The sequence below is a fragment of the Denticeps clupeoides genome, unplaced genomic scaffold (assembly GCF_900700375.1).
Source record: "Denticeps clupeoides unplaced genomic scaffold, fDenClu1.1, whole genome shotgun sequence".
NCBI lineage: Eukaryota > Metazoa > Chordata > Actinopteri > Clupeiformes > Denticipitidae > Denticeps > Denticeps clupeoides.
The window spans coordinates 99,505-117,977 of NW_021629749.1; the positions used below are offsets into that span (position 1 = coordinate 99,505).

General features: G+C 39.6%; 1 protein-coding gene and 1 non-coding gene across 2 annotated transcripts in view; both read left to right on the forward strand.

Annotated features, from left to right (window-relative positions):
- Nucleotides 1-18,354, forward strand: part of LOC114773265 (otoferlin-like) — a 64,204-nt gene extending 45,850 nt beyond the window's left edge. The window contains 33 exon segments of the mRNA XM_028965790.1: nucleotides 161-251; nucleotides 376-492; nucleotides 850-1,002; nucleotides 1,661-1,850; nucleotides 2,061-2,185; nucleotides 3,762-3,896; nucleotides 4,634-4,795; nucleotides 5,501-5,572; nucleotides 5,829-5,948; nucleotides 6,265-6,426; nucleotides 8,526-8,691; nucleotides 9,428-9,582; nucleotides 9,723-9,752; nucleotides 10,215-10,346; nucleotides 10,438-10,513; nucleotides 11,723-11,871; nucleotides 12,450-12,530; nucleotides 12,533-12,586; nucleotides 12,746-12,883; nucleotides 12,971-13,055; nucleotides 13,058-13,106; nucleotides 13,180-13,213; nucleotides 13,215-13,289; nucleotides 13,291-13,320; nucleotides 13,322-13,353; nucleotides 13,563-13,723; nucleotides 13,829-13,971; nucleotides 14,545-14,633; nucleotides 15,421-15,519; nucleotides 15,692-15,790; nucleotides 17,327-17,568; nucleotides 17,672-17,850; nucleotides 17,976-18,354. Of these exon segments, the coding sequence (XP_028821623.1) occupies nucleotides 161-251; nucleotides 376-492; nucleotides 850-1,002; nucleotides 1,661-1,850; nucleotides 2,061-2,185; nucleotides 3,762-3,896; nucleotides 4,634-4,795; nucleotides 5,501-5,572; nucleotides 5,829-5,948; nucleotides 6,265-6,426; nucleotides 8,526-8,691; nucleotides 9,428-9,582; nucleotides 9,723-9,752; nucleotides 10,215-10,346; nucleotides 10,438-10,513; nucleotides 11,723-11,871; nucleotides 12,450-12,530; nucleotides 12,533-12,586; nucleotides 12,746-12,883; nucleotides 12,971-13,055; nucleotides 13,058-13,106; nucleotides 13,180-13,213; nucleotides 13,215-13,289; nucleotides 13,291-13,320; nucleotides 13,322-13,353; nucleotides 13,563-13,723; nucleotides 13,829-13,971; nucleotides 14,545-14,633; nucleotides 15,421-15,519; nucleotides 15,692-15,790; nucleotides 17,327-17,568; nucleotides 17,672-17,850; nucleotides 17,976-18,080 (3,730 nt within the window). The 3' untranslated portion in view covers nucleotides 18,081-18,354.
- Nucleotides 6,483-6,585, forward strand: LOC114773270 (U6 spliceosomal RNA). Its single transcript, XR_003744253.1, has one exon. It is a non-coding gene; the product is annotated as a U6 spliceosomal RNA (small nuclear RNA).
- Nucleotides 18,355-18,473: the final 119 nt, after the last annotated feature.

Below are 18,473 nucleotides of genomic sequence, written 5' to 3' on the forward strand. Positions count from 1 at the left end.
AACATCTAATTCTTTAGTTCTGTTAACAATATTGCCTGTTTACAGGTGATATAACAAGATGATTTCTTTATGACTGATCACAAGAAAAAGTATTTTCTGCCTTTAATTAGTTAAAACCCACATTGCGCACAGCTGTGTTTTATGACTTTTCCCCTGTTAGCCGTTTCGTGACTCTGGCCAACAAGGACCAGAACCAGGCTGGAAGAACAAGACTTGACAGAGAGAGACTAAAGTCTTGCATGAGAGAAATGGTATGAACTTCTGTACGGAGAGTATTAAAGATGTATGGGCTGGGAGGTCGAGGCAAAAGAGATGTGCTGTAGTGCAATTGGAATTGTGATATCGATTCATACATACTCGGCTTGTTCCCTGCAGGAAAGCATGAGCCAGCAGGCCAAAACCATCCGAACCCAGGTCAAGAAGAAAACGGTAAAAGACAAACTAAAGCTGGTGCTGAACTTCTTGCAACGGCTCCGCTTCCTGGCTGATGAGGTGAACCTCATAAATTATTACCTCTTATTGAAGGATTGACTACTTCGTGTTGATTGTATAATTAAAGTCAATTGTTTTCAGGTCACAATGTGACAGCCATGTCTGTAAAATTGACTACTAAGCTAATTAAACAGGTTTAGGGGATGATAATCTCAAAAATATCAATCACCCCATACAATATTCATAGTATTGTCATACCTTAATGCATGCAAAAATTATATTGCTACTCTAGACAGCCTTGTTCTTTTAGAGTTTAACAATTGGTCTTGGTTGATGTAATTACAATATAATGTATGTTTTGTGTGTGCATATTTACTATAATTGCTTCATTTTGCTTTATATGTGCCTTTTATGCAGCCCCAGCATAGCATCCCTGATGTCTTCATCTGGATGCTGAGTAATAATAAGCGTATTGCCTACGCACGCATCCCCTCCAAGGACATCCTACATTCCATTGTGGATGAAGAAATGGGCAAGGATTGTGGGAAAGTCAATGCGGTCTTCCTCAGGGCAAGTCTTCTTGTTTTCCTCAGTGGGACATGATGATATGACGAAATGTATATTTCGTACAACTCTTGAATGTATGGAAAATGCTGTAATCAATGCCCCTGCTATAAGAAGTTAATAGGAACAGATATTAAGTTTAATGGTATTGTTTTCTTCTGCCAGTTTGTAGAGATCAAGGTGATGAATGTATATGTGCAATTTATGTCATTCTCTTTAGTTATAGATGGGTTTGTAATGGATTTTTATGGATAGTAGCCTGATCTTAACATTTACTTACTTTTATGTTGTGACATCCCAGTCTTGGGGGTATTTAGCCTCCTGGCGGTGCTAATGTACAAATGACAGTGGGACATATGTTAATTGCGTGTGATCTGTCTTAACTTTGCCCTTCCCCAATATCATTCTAGATACTGTAGATATATTTTCTGTGCTTTCTTGCCTGTGTGTCTTTATTTTCAAACTAAGTAGACTAAAATCCACTCATCTTGTGTGTAGCTTCGGTACTGAAATCCTTAGGCTCCCTAGTAGAAGGTTTAGTAAATTGAATTAAAATCCGGTCCTGGAATCAAATCTGGTGTTTGAATGAACACTCCTGCTGTGTGCTTGATGATACATTTGAAACCCCCCCCCCCCCCCCCCCCCCTCCAACATTTTTATGCAGCTGCCCGGTAAGAAGGGATTTGGTCCAGCAGGCTGGACGGTGCAGGCCAAGATGGAAATGTACCTCTGGCTCGGGCTCAGCAAACAAAGGAAGGACTTCCTGAATGGACTACCCTGTGGCTTTGAGGAGAACAGGGCAGTAAAGGGAGTGGGCTTACAGTCCGTTCCTCCCATCAGCCTCTCGTACAACAGTAAGTGTCCACTATGTCTTTGTGCACTTAATCGCCGCACTGCAGTAAAACGTGCTCTCCAGTCGCCGTTAAATTGGTCAGAGTTGGTGCTTCAGCAAAGCGGTAATACCATTTTAATAGACGCGGAAGTGCATTTTCAAAGATGCAGGCAACTGTGTGAAATGCTTGCTCTCTCATGGCATCTCATTTGTCTTTCTCTGCCTCCCATAGTGAAGCAGGTGTTCCAGCTGAGGGCCCACATGTATCAGGCCCGCAGTCTATTTGCCGCCGACAGCAGTGGCCTGTCAGACCCGTTTGCCCGGGTTTTCTTTTCCACGCACAGCCAAGTAACTGAGGTAACACTCTCTGACACGTTCTCTCCGCATATATTAGCGAGCCGCTGAAAATATTTGGGTCTGCGTACCACCATGATGTCCGGCATTGGAATACAGTAGCATATGCTCTTTAAACCAGTTTTTACAGGAGGCAGTTTTAATTCCTAATATGAATCCGCTGTCAATACTGCAGTCAAACACACTGCAAGTGAGCAAAGGAACTGTAATACATATCAATTACAAGACAAATAACTACATGTACCTCTAGAAGTACCACAGTTTGAGATCCATGGTGATAGTGACTGTGATTTTTTTCTTTGGAATTTAATTCAGAAATGTAAGCCTTAAACAACCCGAACCAAGAATTGCTTATCAAAACGTTCTGGGCGTTATTGTATTAAGAATACTTTTTTTATCTTTCTTAGGCAATTCAAACGTTTAGGTAATAGAATTCTGCTTTCCATTTACTATAAGCTATAAGCGTCAACATAATCCAACATGAAATATTAACTTTCATTTATAATTTTTCTATTATTTTCTGCTTCTTGAGTTTTTCCTCTTATATCATGTTTTCACTTCAGATTGCATTTTATTTAACATTTATTGTTTTTTTTCTCCTTAAATTACAAAGTCAAATTATCTTTCTAAAGATGATCTAGGCATTTGAGAGGTACTTCTATATGTCTTTGCATAATTATATGTTATTATTAGGGCGATGAATTTGAGCGCATTAATTGCAATTAATTAATTTGAAAAAATTCCAAGCAAAGGGGAACTTGCATTGAGCGTGAGACACACATATTTCAACAAGTTCACACACCACACATGGCATAGAAATTATTAATTATTAATTTACTGAACAGAAATGTTTCACAATTTACAATTCAGCTTCTATCATGTGTCCCATGAATGCATAGCAGAGGGATGCATCTGAGCACATACACAGATCTCTTCAATCAGCTCCATCTGAATCTGTTTCCATGTCAACGCAAATTCTTTCAAAGCGCCATGCAAACTCAGCATTATGGGATTGCATTCAGCAAGGCAAATGACCTTTTGTGTTTTGTCATAAGTTTTTTGAAGAAGAAAAACTGCACTTTATGTTGTCATTTTTGTTATTATTATTTAAAGACAATACCAGTCTGAAAATGTACTTAAAAGTACTTAAAATAGCATTTTTTTTAGCCAGGGATATTATTTTTGTTTCTCTGTTTGCAATAAAAATGCAGTTTAACTTATCTATAATTTGAATAGATTAATTAGTTGAGGGGCAGTGGTGGCCTAGCGGTTAAAGAAAACGGCCACGTAGAAGGTTGCCGGTTTGAATCCTGATCCACTGAGGTACCACTGAGCAAAGCACCGTCCCCACACACTGCTCCCTGGGCACCTGTCATGACTGCCCACTGCTCACCAAGGGTGATAGTTAAAAGCAGAGGACACATTTCGTTGTGTCACCATGTGCTGTGCTGTAGTGAATCACAATGACAATCACTTCACTTTCATTAATTAATTACATGGCCTCTGATTAATTCTACATTTTTTAACCTATTTTCCTAATTATTATGAGATACCTCAAATGATTTCTTTTTTTTTTCAGGTGCTCAATGAGACCCTGTGTCCCACATGGGACCAGCTGTTAGTATTTGACAACGTTGAGCTGTATGGAGAGGCAGCCGAGCTCCGCGATGACCCTCCTATTATAGTTATAGAATTCTACGACCAGGACACAGTGGTGAGACCTCACTTTGCATAATTGAGAATAAAAAATGGTGAATCAGGTTTCAACACACACAGGAAATGTTTCCTCAGCAAATCAGCTTCCAATCTGTACTGTCAACATGTATGATAAAAGGCTGCTTTTTTGTACAAAGTGCAACCCATTGTCTTCCCTGTGTGTTTGTTCCTGTTTAAATCTGTGGCCCAACTCATTTAGATGTGGCTAAGTAGAGTATGCCAATTAGTTGTTGTTTCACAGGGCCAGTTATGCGTGTGTAGATAGTCGAGCCCTGAAAGTCATGCAGGATGTGCAGTATCTGGTTATATCTAAACCGTCCTCTTTTTGTGCAGGTACATGCATTGTATACATGCATTCAAAATACAAATTTTTAGATGTACACTTCTTGCATAACCAATAGTTTATTAAATGTTCTTAAGGATTCATTCGTGGTACTAAATATTTCTTAACTGGTCCACAGCCTCAACCAACCCCTTGCAAAATATAACAGCCTGTTATTTTTTGACTATTAACTATTTAGATTAAGATTATTCTTGCTGTGTGCATCAGTATGATTAATAAATAAGAAATAATGAGGGGAAAAGTAGCTATGAAATTCATTAAATTCATTGTATTTCATGATGGATTTTCCATCATGACTGTTGGGAGTGAACTGGAGTGAAGTTTCTGGAATGAGTGTGCCTCTACTGACCCCTGCTGTCAGCCAGTGAAACTGAGACTCTTGTTTCCTTCAGGGGAAGGCAGAGTACATTGGTCGGACTTTTGCCAAGCCCATCACCAAGATGATTGACGAGCATTATGGCCCACCCCGTTTCCCACCCCAGCTGGAGTACTATCAGGTCTACAGAGGCAGCTCCCTGGCCGGGGACCTTCTGGCAGCGTTTGAACTGCTGCAGGTGAGTTATTATGGACATGCATGCCTTACACAACTCACCAGCACAGATACGCACTCCTGTAACTTCAGCATGAACAGTGAGCCTAACAAAAAATAAAACAGGATCAGGACACAACAGCTCCCAGTGCATCCCCCATGTTCATCTCTGAAGGAGAGTCTCACATAGTCTGTCATACTGCTGCAAAAATAGGATCTGCTTTATTTTACCATTAATGACTGGATTTGTGGTCTTAAAAGTATTTAATAAATTTCTATTCCAACAATAATAATGTCAAAATTGTTACAAAAGGAAGAGTCAGTGACAGAAAAGTGGCAAAAAACATTTATCCCTACAGTGCCCTTTTATTTCATTATTTAAAATATCAAATTTACATGAATAGAATACTGTTTTTGAATAAGGTTTAAGATGTAACATCTGTTGTCTCAGAAGTGAAGGAGAAAAAGTCAAGAATGCATGCATGGAGCTGGAGAAATTTCTAATTTAGGTACAGATAAGCATTTGTACAACTACTCCACCGCACAAAACACTTTCCGTCGTCTGCAAAACCTGGTCCTGACGTCTGACTGAGCAGAAAGGTTTTTCTGTTCCTTCTTCTGTCTCCTTTGTCTCTGTCTTCATCCTTTTATTTTCTATCTATACCTATTGCCTGTGGTCGCCTGCCATGTCATGCTTCCGTGCTCCACCTGTGCACACCACGTTTAACAGATCCCCTATGACGACGAGGAGATCAGGAGAGCTCTTATTGCTGTCCATGACTTTGCTGTTCCTCAGATCAAGGTGCTGCTCTTGCTCTCTGTCTCGTCCCTGTCTAGTTGCCCATTCTCTCTTTCGCTATTCTGTCCCCTGTTGATTAACTTTTGCTGGCCAATTTTTTACAATTTTTAATGTAATACACTTTAAGGTCATAAGCACATATTTATTATTGATGTCTTATTCATTAGATATTGACCATATTCACAGCAGTGATAGGTGTATTACATATGTACATATGTTGTGTTGTATGGAATTGTACATTGTCCTGCTGTCCTTATAGATTGGCCCTGCAGGGCAGGCAGAGCTGCCTCCTATTGATGGGCCGACGGATTCAGAGCGTGGGCCCATTCTGCCCGTGCCCTTGGGCATTCGGCCTGTTCTCAGCAAGTATCGTATAGAGGTGAGACCACTGTGGGCGTGTCACGTACACAGGAAATAAAACATGACTGTATAGGGAACAGAACAGAACGAAAACTTGCTCCGTAATTTAAAAAACAATTTCAAAATTCTTGTACAGACGTAGCATGTCACTCAGACTGTTTTAAATATACTGTAACTGTAAAGCTGCACAATGCTGAGGCAGAGTGGAGCAATGAGACGCAAGGCTTCTTGTAATTTTAATGCAGTTAGAATTTAGGTCAAGTGTATGAGAAGGGAACATCTCACAGACACTGGGTGAATGGTAATGAGGAGAGTTTAATTATTGTTTTATCCAGGTTCTGTTTTGGGGCCTGAGAGACCTAAAGCGGGTCAACTTGGCCCAAGTAGACCGGCCTCGTGTGGATATAGAGTGTGCCGGAAAAGGTGTCCAGTCCTCCCTCATTCAGAACTACAAGAAAAACCCGAACTTCAGCACCCTTGTGAAATGGTTTGAAGTGGTGAGTACAGACATTCTGGTGTGTGTTAAATCCATACTACGCATCTATAGAAAACATTGCTACGGCTGCACATATACTAAAATTAGATCGATACAGAGAAGATTAGCATGGCCCCTGCGAAAGGATGACACGCAAATCCGTGAAGCGTTCCATATTTTTTTAGGGGCAGTGGTGGCCTAGCGGCTAAGGAAGCGGCCCCGTAATCAGAAGGTTGCTGGTTCGAATCCCGTTCCGCCAAGGTTCCACTGAGGTGCCACTGTCATGGCACCTGTCATGGCTGCCCACTGCTCACTCAGGGTGATGGGATAAATGCAGAGGACAAATTTCACTGTGAGCACCGTGTGCTGTGCTGCTGTGTATCACATATGACAATCACTTCACTTATAACATATGATTAAAAATACTTGTCACATTATTAAATACAGTGCCATCAAAAAATTGGACACACCCACTTCTATGGAGCTATGGAGATTATGATGGAGACTATTTGGAAGAATCTAGGAATACAGGAAACATTTCAACAGTTGAAAACAGTCAAAAACAACTTTCAGGAATGTTGCAAACCCCTTCATTTTGTTAAGCATTTCAATGAGACTAATATATGAAACGTTTACTTTGTGTTTTATTTCATATTCATTTTAATATCATTTTAATCACGATCTGTTTAAGAAAATGTTGGAAATAAGGCCTGTCTATAAATATTTTTATTTATTCATTTATTTATTTACAAGCAATGTGATATTACGATATGCTGTGCTTTGGAATCAGATATGTGCCTTTTTTGCTTAGATCTCGCTCTTTTTGGTGAGACTTTCAGTTACGCTGCTCGTGTTTACAGTTTCACTGTTGGCATTTTAGCCACTCTGCCCCGTTTTATGTTTACTCTGCCTGAGGATTCGGTTGGACTTCTGGCACAATTCTCGTCTGTGGGCGGGCTTCTCCTCATTGGCCAGCAGGTATTTGAGTGACAGCTCAGTAAACATAAAATGGGGCGGAGCGACTGAAAAAGAGAGAGTTGTAAACAAAAACGTAGGTTGTCAAAAATCCAAGCCTCTTATTTTACATTTCAACGTTGTATTTTTGTTTGATATTAGGAAAGTTTTGTTTAAAGAATTTGGCATAAATCTGATTCCATATTATGCAGACTATGGATTTGTGACAGTGTGCCACTTTTCAGTTATTTTATTGGGGTGTGCTGATGTGCCAGAAGCTTTAAATAATGTTACTGAAGCTTCTAGTGACACACACACTAACATACTGTGTATACATGTGCACCGCAAATAAAGTCAAATTACCAAGTTACTAATAGATATTTATTCATCCTTGATGGAAAGAACAGCAATTTAACATACTACACACCATAAAGACATATATTTTGCTTATGCACAACATGCTTGTGTGGTGTAGATTGGCAGTTCAGTACAAAGACATGTAAAAATAAGGTACAATATTGGAAATAAAGCACATTTCCTCCGCTGTTCTCTTCTGTATCTTCTAATTGAAGACCAGCGACAGGCAGTCATAATCTCCATGTAATCTCCATGTAATGTTCATCTCTTCTGACATTTACATGTATTTAAATAATAGTGTAGTAATTTATGAGACATTATTGTGGATCCAGCCAGAAAGTAATGCCAGGAAGTTGGATTCACATGTTGTACTAACTCTGATATGAAAAGGGATACACATACACAATTTTTGATGGGTTGGAAGATATATCTTATCCAATTTATTGAACTGTTCTAAAACATGGTGCATGATTATACAAAAAATAATAATCTTTGCACATAATCACTTCAATAATCTTCTTATTCTGTAACAAATGAACTGCGATCCTATTCAGTGACCCCATTCTTAATCACAAATGGCATTTAGTCTAAAACAAGCGTAGATTGATTCATGCATAATTGATCACTGAGAGGATCACAAATTGTCTTGTGAAGAAAAATATACTTGTAACTAAATGCCAAGGCTCCATGGAAAATTGTATCTAATATTCATGGAGATGACCCTTCAGCATAAATAAAATAATAATAAAGGTGAGAGAAAACTAAGACTCGTGTAAAATAAATGCTTTTCGTTGCTTCTTTTGACTGCAGGACCTGCCGGAGAACGAATTGCTTCATCCTCCCCTGAACATTCGAGTAGTGGACTGCCGGGCTTTTGGCCGATACACTCTGGTCGGCTCACACGCGGTGACCAGCCTCCGCAAGTTCATCTACAGCCCCCCAGACAAGAACGCAATCAATAACTGGGCTCATGCAGGTACACACAGAAACACACTTGCTGTGCTGGAAGAATATAACCTTAAAACCTTATCAGTGCTCTTCCTGTCTGTCCACTACAACGCTTTCTGTTACAACAAAAAAAATGTTTCTGCATCCCCATACTGTGAAAATTACCAGCCCATTCAAATTTATAGACTCTGTATAGAAAGCAAAGAAGTAATTACAATCAAATAAAAGTACAATAACTGATAGAACCTTCATGACTCCAAAGGTTCAAGTAATTTACCTTCTTCGGGGATTTGTGGCTTTTGCTAGGTGCTGTTGAACCTATATGCTTCCACTTACCAATAATACCACTTTCAGTTGGCTGTTGAAAATCCAGCAAACTTGGTGCTTGAGTTTATATTGGTACAATATGAATTTTTATGGATCTGTCTGAAACCCTGATTTTTCCATATAGTGTTGTTGAGGATTGTGTACATGCTAAAATGGTCACATATTCTTTGGTGTTTATGCAAATAAACTCAGGGAAGAATATGAAATCTGCAAAATGTACAATATGGGACCTTATTGCAACATGCTTTTAAGAAGTGGAGCCTTCACTCTGTTCTGAGTTGTTCTTCTAGGGCATCTCATTCCTTCATTTTACTATCACAAACACTTTCTTCCCTATTTCTCTTTTTTCATATTTTCTGCCCTGATGACATCACCTTCTAATCCTTCCTACTTACTTTCCTGGTGTGCCTGTTGACCTCTGCGGCTGCCCACTCCAGGCAGGCTGACAAATGGTTACATGGCCCTCACCAGCGGGACGTCCCGTTCTCTCTCCCATTCATACACCCCGTCTCGCCCCTCAGGTGACATCATTGTCAATATGTCGCCTGAACCCAACGTCAAGAAGATGGAGACTGTTGTCAAGCTGGATGCAGTAAGCCAGGAAACTTCACTGTCAACATTTATAGATGTTGTTCTGTAGTGGTGCTTTGGTTGTGGTATTTTTGGCTATTTGGTGTGTAGAAATCATGTTCTGTGAGTTTTCATTTTATTTTTTGTGGCCTTCCTCTGTAGACCTCTGATGCTGTTGTAAAAGTTGATATGGTAAGCATGTGAGAAAAAGACCAACCAAATTAGCCCTATATATTGCCACAATCCGTGTTCAGTTATGCCTTATCTACTAATTGTATTCAATCTTTAAAGAAAATGTTATTTTAAATGACTAATATCTGTAATAGTATCTGAATAGTATCTAATCGGATCTGAAAAATTAGGACGGCATGGCCTTATCCTCTAACAACCGAAGACAACTGATGTATAATTGGCTGGTGGTAGTTCTGTGGTGACCTAAAGTTCTTCTCATAGTTAACCCAGAGATCCTTGTGAAAATACTTGTTTCATTTATTTTAACTGAGACCATGCAATAAATTAACATATTTTAATTGAACTTTTTGGTATTAATTGCTTAGAACAAGTATAGGCCACTGGTCTTTGGATTTTCTAAATAGTAATTACAATAAAACGGAATGTGATTCGAAAGAGGTTAACCTTGTCGACCATTAACAGAATGAAGATGAAAAAGATAGTAAGAAAAAAAAGAAGAAAAAGAAAGGAGAGGAGGCGGAAGAAGAGGAGCAGGATGAAAGTTTGTTAGACTGGTGGTCCAAGTACTTTGCTTCCATTGAGACCATGATGGAGGTGAGAAAACCCATTGAACCTTAGCTTTTGGGATTTTTGTTAACCTTGTTTTTTGGCATGTTGGTTGCTGATGCTTTTATGATTCTTCAAGAACCTCCGAGCACAAGAGGCTGCTCTTGCAGAAGCGGAGGAGCGAGAAGACCTGGAGATCGCAGCGGAGGGAGGAGGTAGCATTAAAACCATTTTTACATACAGCAAGCATATGACTGTCCCCTGACTGCATAATTGGATGTTCATAATGAACATTTTATATCTTAACCATTGCCATTCACACAAGTTAGCTTGTGAGAAAGGTTGTTTAAAAAAAAATGTAGAGGAATGAGCTTTGTGTAGTCGTTGTTTGGCGTAGGATGTTTGGAGTTCTTCATCTTATTATTCATAAAATACATTTCATTAAAACAGTGTTAAAAATAAGCAATTGGTGTATGGACTGAACAATGAAATGTACAACAATCATACAAATATATGTATAATCTTGAACAAAGTATAGAGTCAGTGTACAGTTCTGCCCTAAATGCACATTTGAGACAATATCGCAATACTACACAAGAGGAAGTGTCTTAGTGTTGGATTTTTTTTCTACGCTACAGTAGATCAGCCAATAAGGACTCACAGTATAGCACAGCCTTGACTGTAATATTGTGATTAAATCGCCGTTTGCTTTAATATTTGTTTATAGCTGGTGGTATGTTTCATGTCCATGACTAAATAGTTCCAGCTTTTTCCGAGATGCGACATTCGGGCAGCGGTTTGTCATGTGATACTGCAACCACGTCTAAAGGTCAGAGTGGCAATATCTCATGATATTGTCACTCCCATAATTCATCCAATAATTCGAAATGACTGGTTGGAACTGTGGTATAGTAGGTCTATATTTTAGGATTTCCAAATCCTATATCTAATTCAATTAATAAACTTAAATGATAACACACCTGGCTAGATTGTATGCATAATGTCTCACATAATTTTTTTTTGCTAGAAATCATCTTCCATTCTTTTCACCATTAATCCCATTTGAAGCTTCATAATAACACAACATTAACTCATCATGCTAAATGCTTACATTCCATGAAAGTGGCCAAAAGTGTATTTAAATTAAAATCTTTCTTCTTTTTACTGTTCACAGATTTTACTGCTGATTTAATAACTTTATATTAAACTTGGCTTTAATTAAATAATAATTTTGTTAATTATTAAATAATTACAAATTGGAGGGGCGGGTTTGCATAATTAGACTAATTCCTACATTCATTAAATACTAAATTTGAGAGCAGGGCTGGCAAACTTTCATGCTGTTTGATATACGGAGTGCTGTGTCCGTCCACCCTTCCACCTCTCCCCCTCTACACCTTTCACACCCCTTGATCCAACCCCAGAGATCAAATTTGATGACTCTCATGCTAAAGGCAATAAACCCAAGGAGAAAAGCAAAGACAAAGGAAAGAGCTCCAAAGAGAAGAAGAAGAGCCAAGTTGTCGATGGGCCAGAAAAGCGAGCCAGCAAGACCAAAGTGGATGAGCTGTTGGTCAGTGTTTAATATAATTACTTCAATATAATTATTTAATATAATTATTTCATTATAAGACTTTGTGGTTTTTGCTCATGCTATAGTACATATTTACCATGTATACATACTAATTTCTATAGGAGGACCTTTGCTTCCTCCAAATTAGTGGTGGCACTATATGAGACACGGTGAATGAGTTGTGTTCTTTAAGTTTGCATACTAGTTTGTCAGAATGCAGAATGGTGTGATGCTGTGGGTTTAAACTTGTCCCTAATGAGGAAGTATGTGACACCTACCCATACAGGCCCGAATAGGCTTCTCTTTTTTTAAGGCATCAGAAATAATTGTTCACAAAGAAAAAGACCTATATGGGTAATTCGTTTCTCCTGTCCAACATTAGCAAACACGCGGCATGCACCACATAATTCTTTTTGTATGTCAGTCACGCCCTGGCACCGTTAGGCCCTGGCCACATGGACACGGCATATTTAGTCGTTTGTGATTATTGCCAGGCATGTGTTTGCACTTTTGTTCTGTCATCCGTTTGTAATGGGATCTTTAATGGCTCAATGTCCATTCTGCCTTTGTTTTTTTAGATGTACAATAAGGAGCTGGAGAGCGAGTTTGATAATTTTGAAGACTGGCTGCACACATTTAATCTCTACAGAGGAAGGCGGGAGATGATGACGACACCAGTCTGACTGATGACGACAGAGTTGTAGGAAGATATAAAGTATGGAATATGTATTCATTTGTACACATTTTGGTAACATGCCATGTGAAGCACAATGTCAGTGAGCAGAGGGAACATAATTAAGACCATTAGTCAGAAGAATAACATTATTAGCCACCATTAGCAAGTTTGCTGATGTCCTGTTTGACTGTTCCACAGGGGTCAATATGTATGTACAAGCTGCCTCTGTCAGAGGAGATTTCTAGGGATGCAGGGTTCGACCCTAACATGGGCATGTTCCAGAACATTCCACACAATGACCCCATCAACGTGCTTGTCAGGGTTTTTGTCGTCCGGGTAAGCCCCCAACTAATCTGTTATTTATGGTACCAATTCTTTGTGAATCTCAGATTAATTGACCAGTCATTAAATCTGTGTTCCCAGGCCACTGATCTTCACCCAGCAGATATTAACGGGAAAGCCGATCCTTATATTGTCATAAAACTAGGAAAGACTGAGTTGAAAGACAAAGAAATTATATCTCAAAGCAGCTGAATCCTGTGTTTGGAAGTAAGACCAGGTGTAACTTCACCTTGGAATTACACAGGGTTTATAGAACAAAAAATGTGACTTCAGAGCTTTTCTTCTCTCAGGTCGTTTGATATTCAGGCAACATTTCCAATGGAAGTCTATGCTGACAGTGTCCGTATATGACTGGGATTTGGTTGGCACGGATGACCTGATCGGAGAAACCAAGATAGAACCTGGAGAACCGATTCTACAGCAAACACAGACGCCACCTGCGGCATGGCATCAACCTATTCCATGTGAGACCTTTTCTGTATAATGTTCTCTATACTACATACAGTACAGATCCAGTTTCTTTACACTAAATTATGCTATTTTCTCATATTAGTTCAGTTCTTCAGATTCATTGGTCATTGTGTAAGGCACTTAATGTGATGTAATTTCTCATAATTCTCATAAAACAGTAGAAATGTTTGTAGGTCAAAGTTTTTTTTAACACCCCTTTTAGTCATGGTTACAATGTGTGGAGAGACCCTCAAAAGCCTACCCAGATTCTGGCCAAGTTGTGCAAAGAAGGGAAGCTGGACGGGCCCCACTATGGCCCAGGAGGAAGAGTAAAAGTGGTCAATCGCATCTTCATGGGGCCAACGGTGATCGAGGATGAGAATGGTTTGTGGTTTCAAGTATCACAAGAATGTTGCAGCTACTCAGCTGCAGCTACTCAGTTTTTATATGTCAGCAAAGCATATTCTATATTGTGGTTGTGTGTTTCAGGTCTGAAAAAGCAAACAGATGAGCACTTAGCCCTGACAGTGCTGAACCACTGGGAGGACATCCCAAAAGCTGGCTGCAAACTTGTCCGTGAGCATGTGGAAATAAGACCCTTACTCAACCCAGAAAAACCTGGCATTGAACAGGTCTTGCATAATGTTTTTCACTTTGTATAGGCTGCATGTTTTTTTTTTTTTTTTTTTGCTTTTATATATCGGTCTCATTGTTCCCCTAATACTGTATCTGAAGATTGGACCTGAGATTTCAGTAGAATGCGCATTTTGGTGTCTGTAGCTTTAAAGGATAATGAGGAGCAGAGAGGCCGGACAAGGAGTAGAGCGGCCAATAGAAGTTGAGCGGTCATTCACCTACTACAACGTTTGGCGCAGTCAGGAAGTTGTGTTGACGTTTTTTCTAGTAAAATAATATTAACCCAATGGTTCTTCAGAGTCATGTCTGACAGAACTAAAAGAATTTGTGCTCATTTTTACATCCAATTACCAAGCAACTGCACGTTTGAAAGCCATGATGGTCGGTGGAGCTATTTTTTTTAAAGGGAGGATTTATATAACTATTTCAATTTCTAGCCACTGCTGGACCATAGACAGGCTATGGGAATTTGTGGTAAATAATAATTTATAATGATTTTCATGTCATGGGACCTTTAGAACAAATACGAACTTGACCCTAATTGTGTGCAACTTTCTTTGCGCCTATAGGGTCGGATTGAGATGTGGGTTGACATGTTCCCAATGGATATGCCTGCACCAGGACCTGCCATTGACATATCACCTAGAAAGCCTAAGAGGTATACAGTTAAGCATGTGGCTCAGGACTGTAATCATAACTTAAATTATACCGTGACCTCCAGTTCAGCTTCAGTATTCAGACAGCATCAAGCTGTGCAAATCTGTATTCTCATCAGTCTCTGTATCCTCATGTCTACATTTCTCTTTGTGACAGGTGTGATGAACATTTTGTGATTTAGCTGTAGCTCCAATGGACATTACACTGTTATAGTGTGTATTGCAGAATAAAAAAAAAACGAATAGCCAGTTTTGTTGATGTAAGCCATGCCATTCAACTACAAACCCTTAGAACTCCAGGCCTCGATGCTCATTCCACATGTTTATTCCATTTCTACTTAAGGGGTTAGGGCAAATGGTCAAAGTATATATGAATTATATAAAAAATCTTATTTGTTATTCTATTTATGGTTTTACCATGTTCTAGAATGCTGTACGAAATATTCAAATACTTTGCAAAGATTGATGTCATGGCAACATTCTAGTTATATATTTTAAATTCAACAAAATCCAAAAAACATATAGAAATAAGTGACGTCAACAAAAAATGTACTATTTTCCATGCTTAGTGACTTTTGATGACCATAAGTATATTTTCAATAATTTGTCCCAGGTACAGCTTTTACCTTTCCAATTTCCTCTTGTCTTCTGTCCCTACACAAATAGCAAGTACTGCCATTCTGCTTCTATTCAACCGTTCAGAATTTAAATATTGGCTCCTGACACGACTGAGTGTCCCAGTTTGGTCTTAGAGGTCCAAAGACTGACTGTGTCCTCCCTTCCTGCCAGATATGAGCTAAGAGTGATTATATGGAATACAGACGAAGTAATACTGGAGGACGATGATTACTTCACAGGGGAAAAGTCCAGTGACATTTTTGTCAGGGGGTAGGTATAGGTGGGTGTGTGGAAAGTGTGTGGTAGAGTTTGGTGTTAATTAGGTGTTTTGTTTGTTTGTGTTTTTTTCTCTTCCTTTCTGTCTGCTGTTTTTGTGTTCTTGTTCTTTCCTGTATTCGTCTTTTCTTCCCCACCCCTGCGTCATTGCTGTGCTGTTGTCTAGTTTCGAGCTTCGTGTTATAATTTGGAACACTGATGATGTAGTTCTAGAAGACGATGCTTTCATGACAGGAGAGAAGATGTCTGACATCTATGTCAGAGGGTAAACATGACCCATTCGCATGGCCTAAAATTCATTCCCGGCTGTCACATGACCATGCAGCATGCAATGCCTTCCAGCCAACCTATCCACACATATGATGCAGTCCTGCATACTGAGAAACAAGCCAGACCTTAACAATTAATCAGCTTGTATACCTTAAAAATACACAAAGTGCCTCTTGTAAAGACAAAATGGTGTTTCAAAATAGTTTTTAAACACACGCACACATACATTTATGGTAATTTGATTTCCAACACATATAGCTAATACTTGGGTAAAATCTTGACCAAATCATCTGGGCAGTGGTGGCCTAGCAGGTAAGGAAGTGGACCGTTGATCAAAGCACCGTCCCCACACGCTGCTCCCAGGGCTCCTTTCATGGCTGCCCACAGCTCGCTAAGGCTGATGGTTAACTGCAGAGGACACATTTTGTGTGCTGTGATGTAGTGTTTCACAACAAGAAAAGCAAACAGTCGCTTTCATATCACAATGCACAGCCATGAAACAGAGCATGTCTGAAAGCTCTTGTTTTCTACCAGTTATTTGATTACTTGATATGGTCTTGGCAACGTGGTTTAAAGGGTTCAAATTGTCTAAGAATTTACAATGTCTCAGCCATTATGCATGGAGAATGTTTGCATGGAAAGCATTTAAAAATATAATCCACATTTTGAGCGCATGTTTTTAACATACTGCTGATGATGGAAGGTGTCTCTTGCTTACAACACACTTTTGGGTTCTGCACCTGCTCCCCTGTCATGAGTTTGCCATTCAAGCCATGTTTTTTTCTTGAATATATGTAACAGTGAACAGCAGAACGTATTTTCAGCCAGAACATAATCAGATTTAGTAGCAGAGTCTGTACTTTCATGCACTTATTTTAATTTACAGTAAATAAAAATTTCTTTGCTTGTGAAATTTTACACCTTGAGTTCACATGGACCTTGGTCAGGTTTCCACCCTGTGCATCCCTTCAAGAAATCACCATATGTTAAAATATGTTATTTGGCAATCTTATTTTTAGCATTTACATGTGAGATATGTGAAGCAGCGTTGCTTTTGGGAGTGGAGAGAAGCGTCTAATGAAAGAAACAGATGGACAATTAAATGAGCAGTAGCAGATTAATTAAAGAGTTGCACAGATCTTTTAATAAAGGATCACACCCACTAATAAGTCTGTTGATGGTTTACAACCATCAAATAAGGACCCTGATGTCAAATGATGAAGGATTGCATGTGTAGTGGGGCTCATCATGTTTCCCTGTAGTATTGTTGTCCCATTCTACCATAGTAGTCCTAAATTACAAGCAAACTCAGTCTTTTAATCTCAAATGGCTTATGGAATATGTTTCAGCAAAAATGAATAATCTCTTAAAGTGCACTGAATAGCATTTATTTCTAGATTGTGTTCATATGAAGACTAAACCAGCACTTGCTTGTACATTTGGGGCTATTTAGGTAAAGCAGAAACTTTAACAGAGGTTATTTCCAAGTGAACTAAAGAATGGTTCTCTCTGGTATGGCTGCCTTGAGCAGTTGGCTGAAGGGCCAGCAGGAGGACAAGCAGGACACAGACGTGCACTACCACTCTTTGACCGGCGAGGGCAACTTCAACTGGCGATTTCTTTTCCCCTTCGACTATCTGCTGGCTGAAGAGAAGATCGTCATCTCCAAAAAGGAATCAATGTTTTCCTGGGATGAGACCGAGTACAAGATCCCGGCACGCCTGACCTTGCAAGTGTGGGATGCAGACCATTTCTCTGCTGATGACTTCCTTGGTAAAGTCAGGGGGTGCCTGACTATGCATCCATATTAGTATGGAATAAGTATGGCGCCTGAATAGCAGTTGTTCTCATGCTGTGGATCACTGTGGTTCTGTAGGCGCGATTGAGTTGGATCTGAACCGTTTTCCGCGTGGGGCAAAGACGGCCAAGCAGTGCTCCATAGATATGGTGCAGAATGAGCAGGAGCTGCCCACCATCTCCATTTTCAAGCAGAAGAGGGTGAAGGGCTGGTGGCCTTTTGTGGCCTGTGATGAAAACGACGAGATGGAGCTAAGGGTGAGACCGTGTTTCCTGTCAAAGCCAGGAATGAAAAGTTTTGCTATCAAACTCGGGATGCTCATTATTTAAATGAGAAATGTTCTGGTGTGCCTAAGAAGATCTTGTATTGCGAATGCTTACAGGGAAAGGTGGAAGCCGAGCTTCATCTCATTACTGCAGAGGAGGCTGAGAAGAATCCAGTTGGGCTTGGCAGAAGTGAGCCAGATCCACTGGAGAAGCCAAAGTAAGTCATGGACCTCTAATCTCTGTTCTTTACTCTCTTAAAATAGCTTTAAAACGTTAGAAACCTACAGCTAGTAAGCAATATAGGTTGAAAATCTGTACATTTCATCCCCCAAAACCATTGTTTTGGTTTCCCACTGTAATATATTTGTCACTAAGACCCTGAAAACCCAATTCCTCTAACCGATGCTGATGCTGTTCTCAGACTGCCCATGACTCCTGTATTCTTATCTTCCTCCTCTTCTTAACAATGCTCACGCTCGCTCTTTTCTTTTTCCATTTTCCCACCTTGCACGTCTCTTTTTTGTTTTTCCCATGTCTCTTTTTCCACCTCGACTCCTTCCCATTCTCAACCCCACTGGCTCTGTAAAGCCGTCCAGACACCAGCCTTGTGTGGT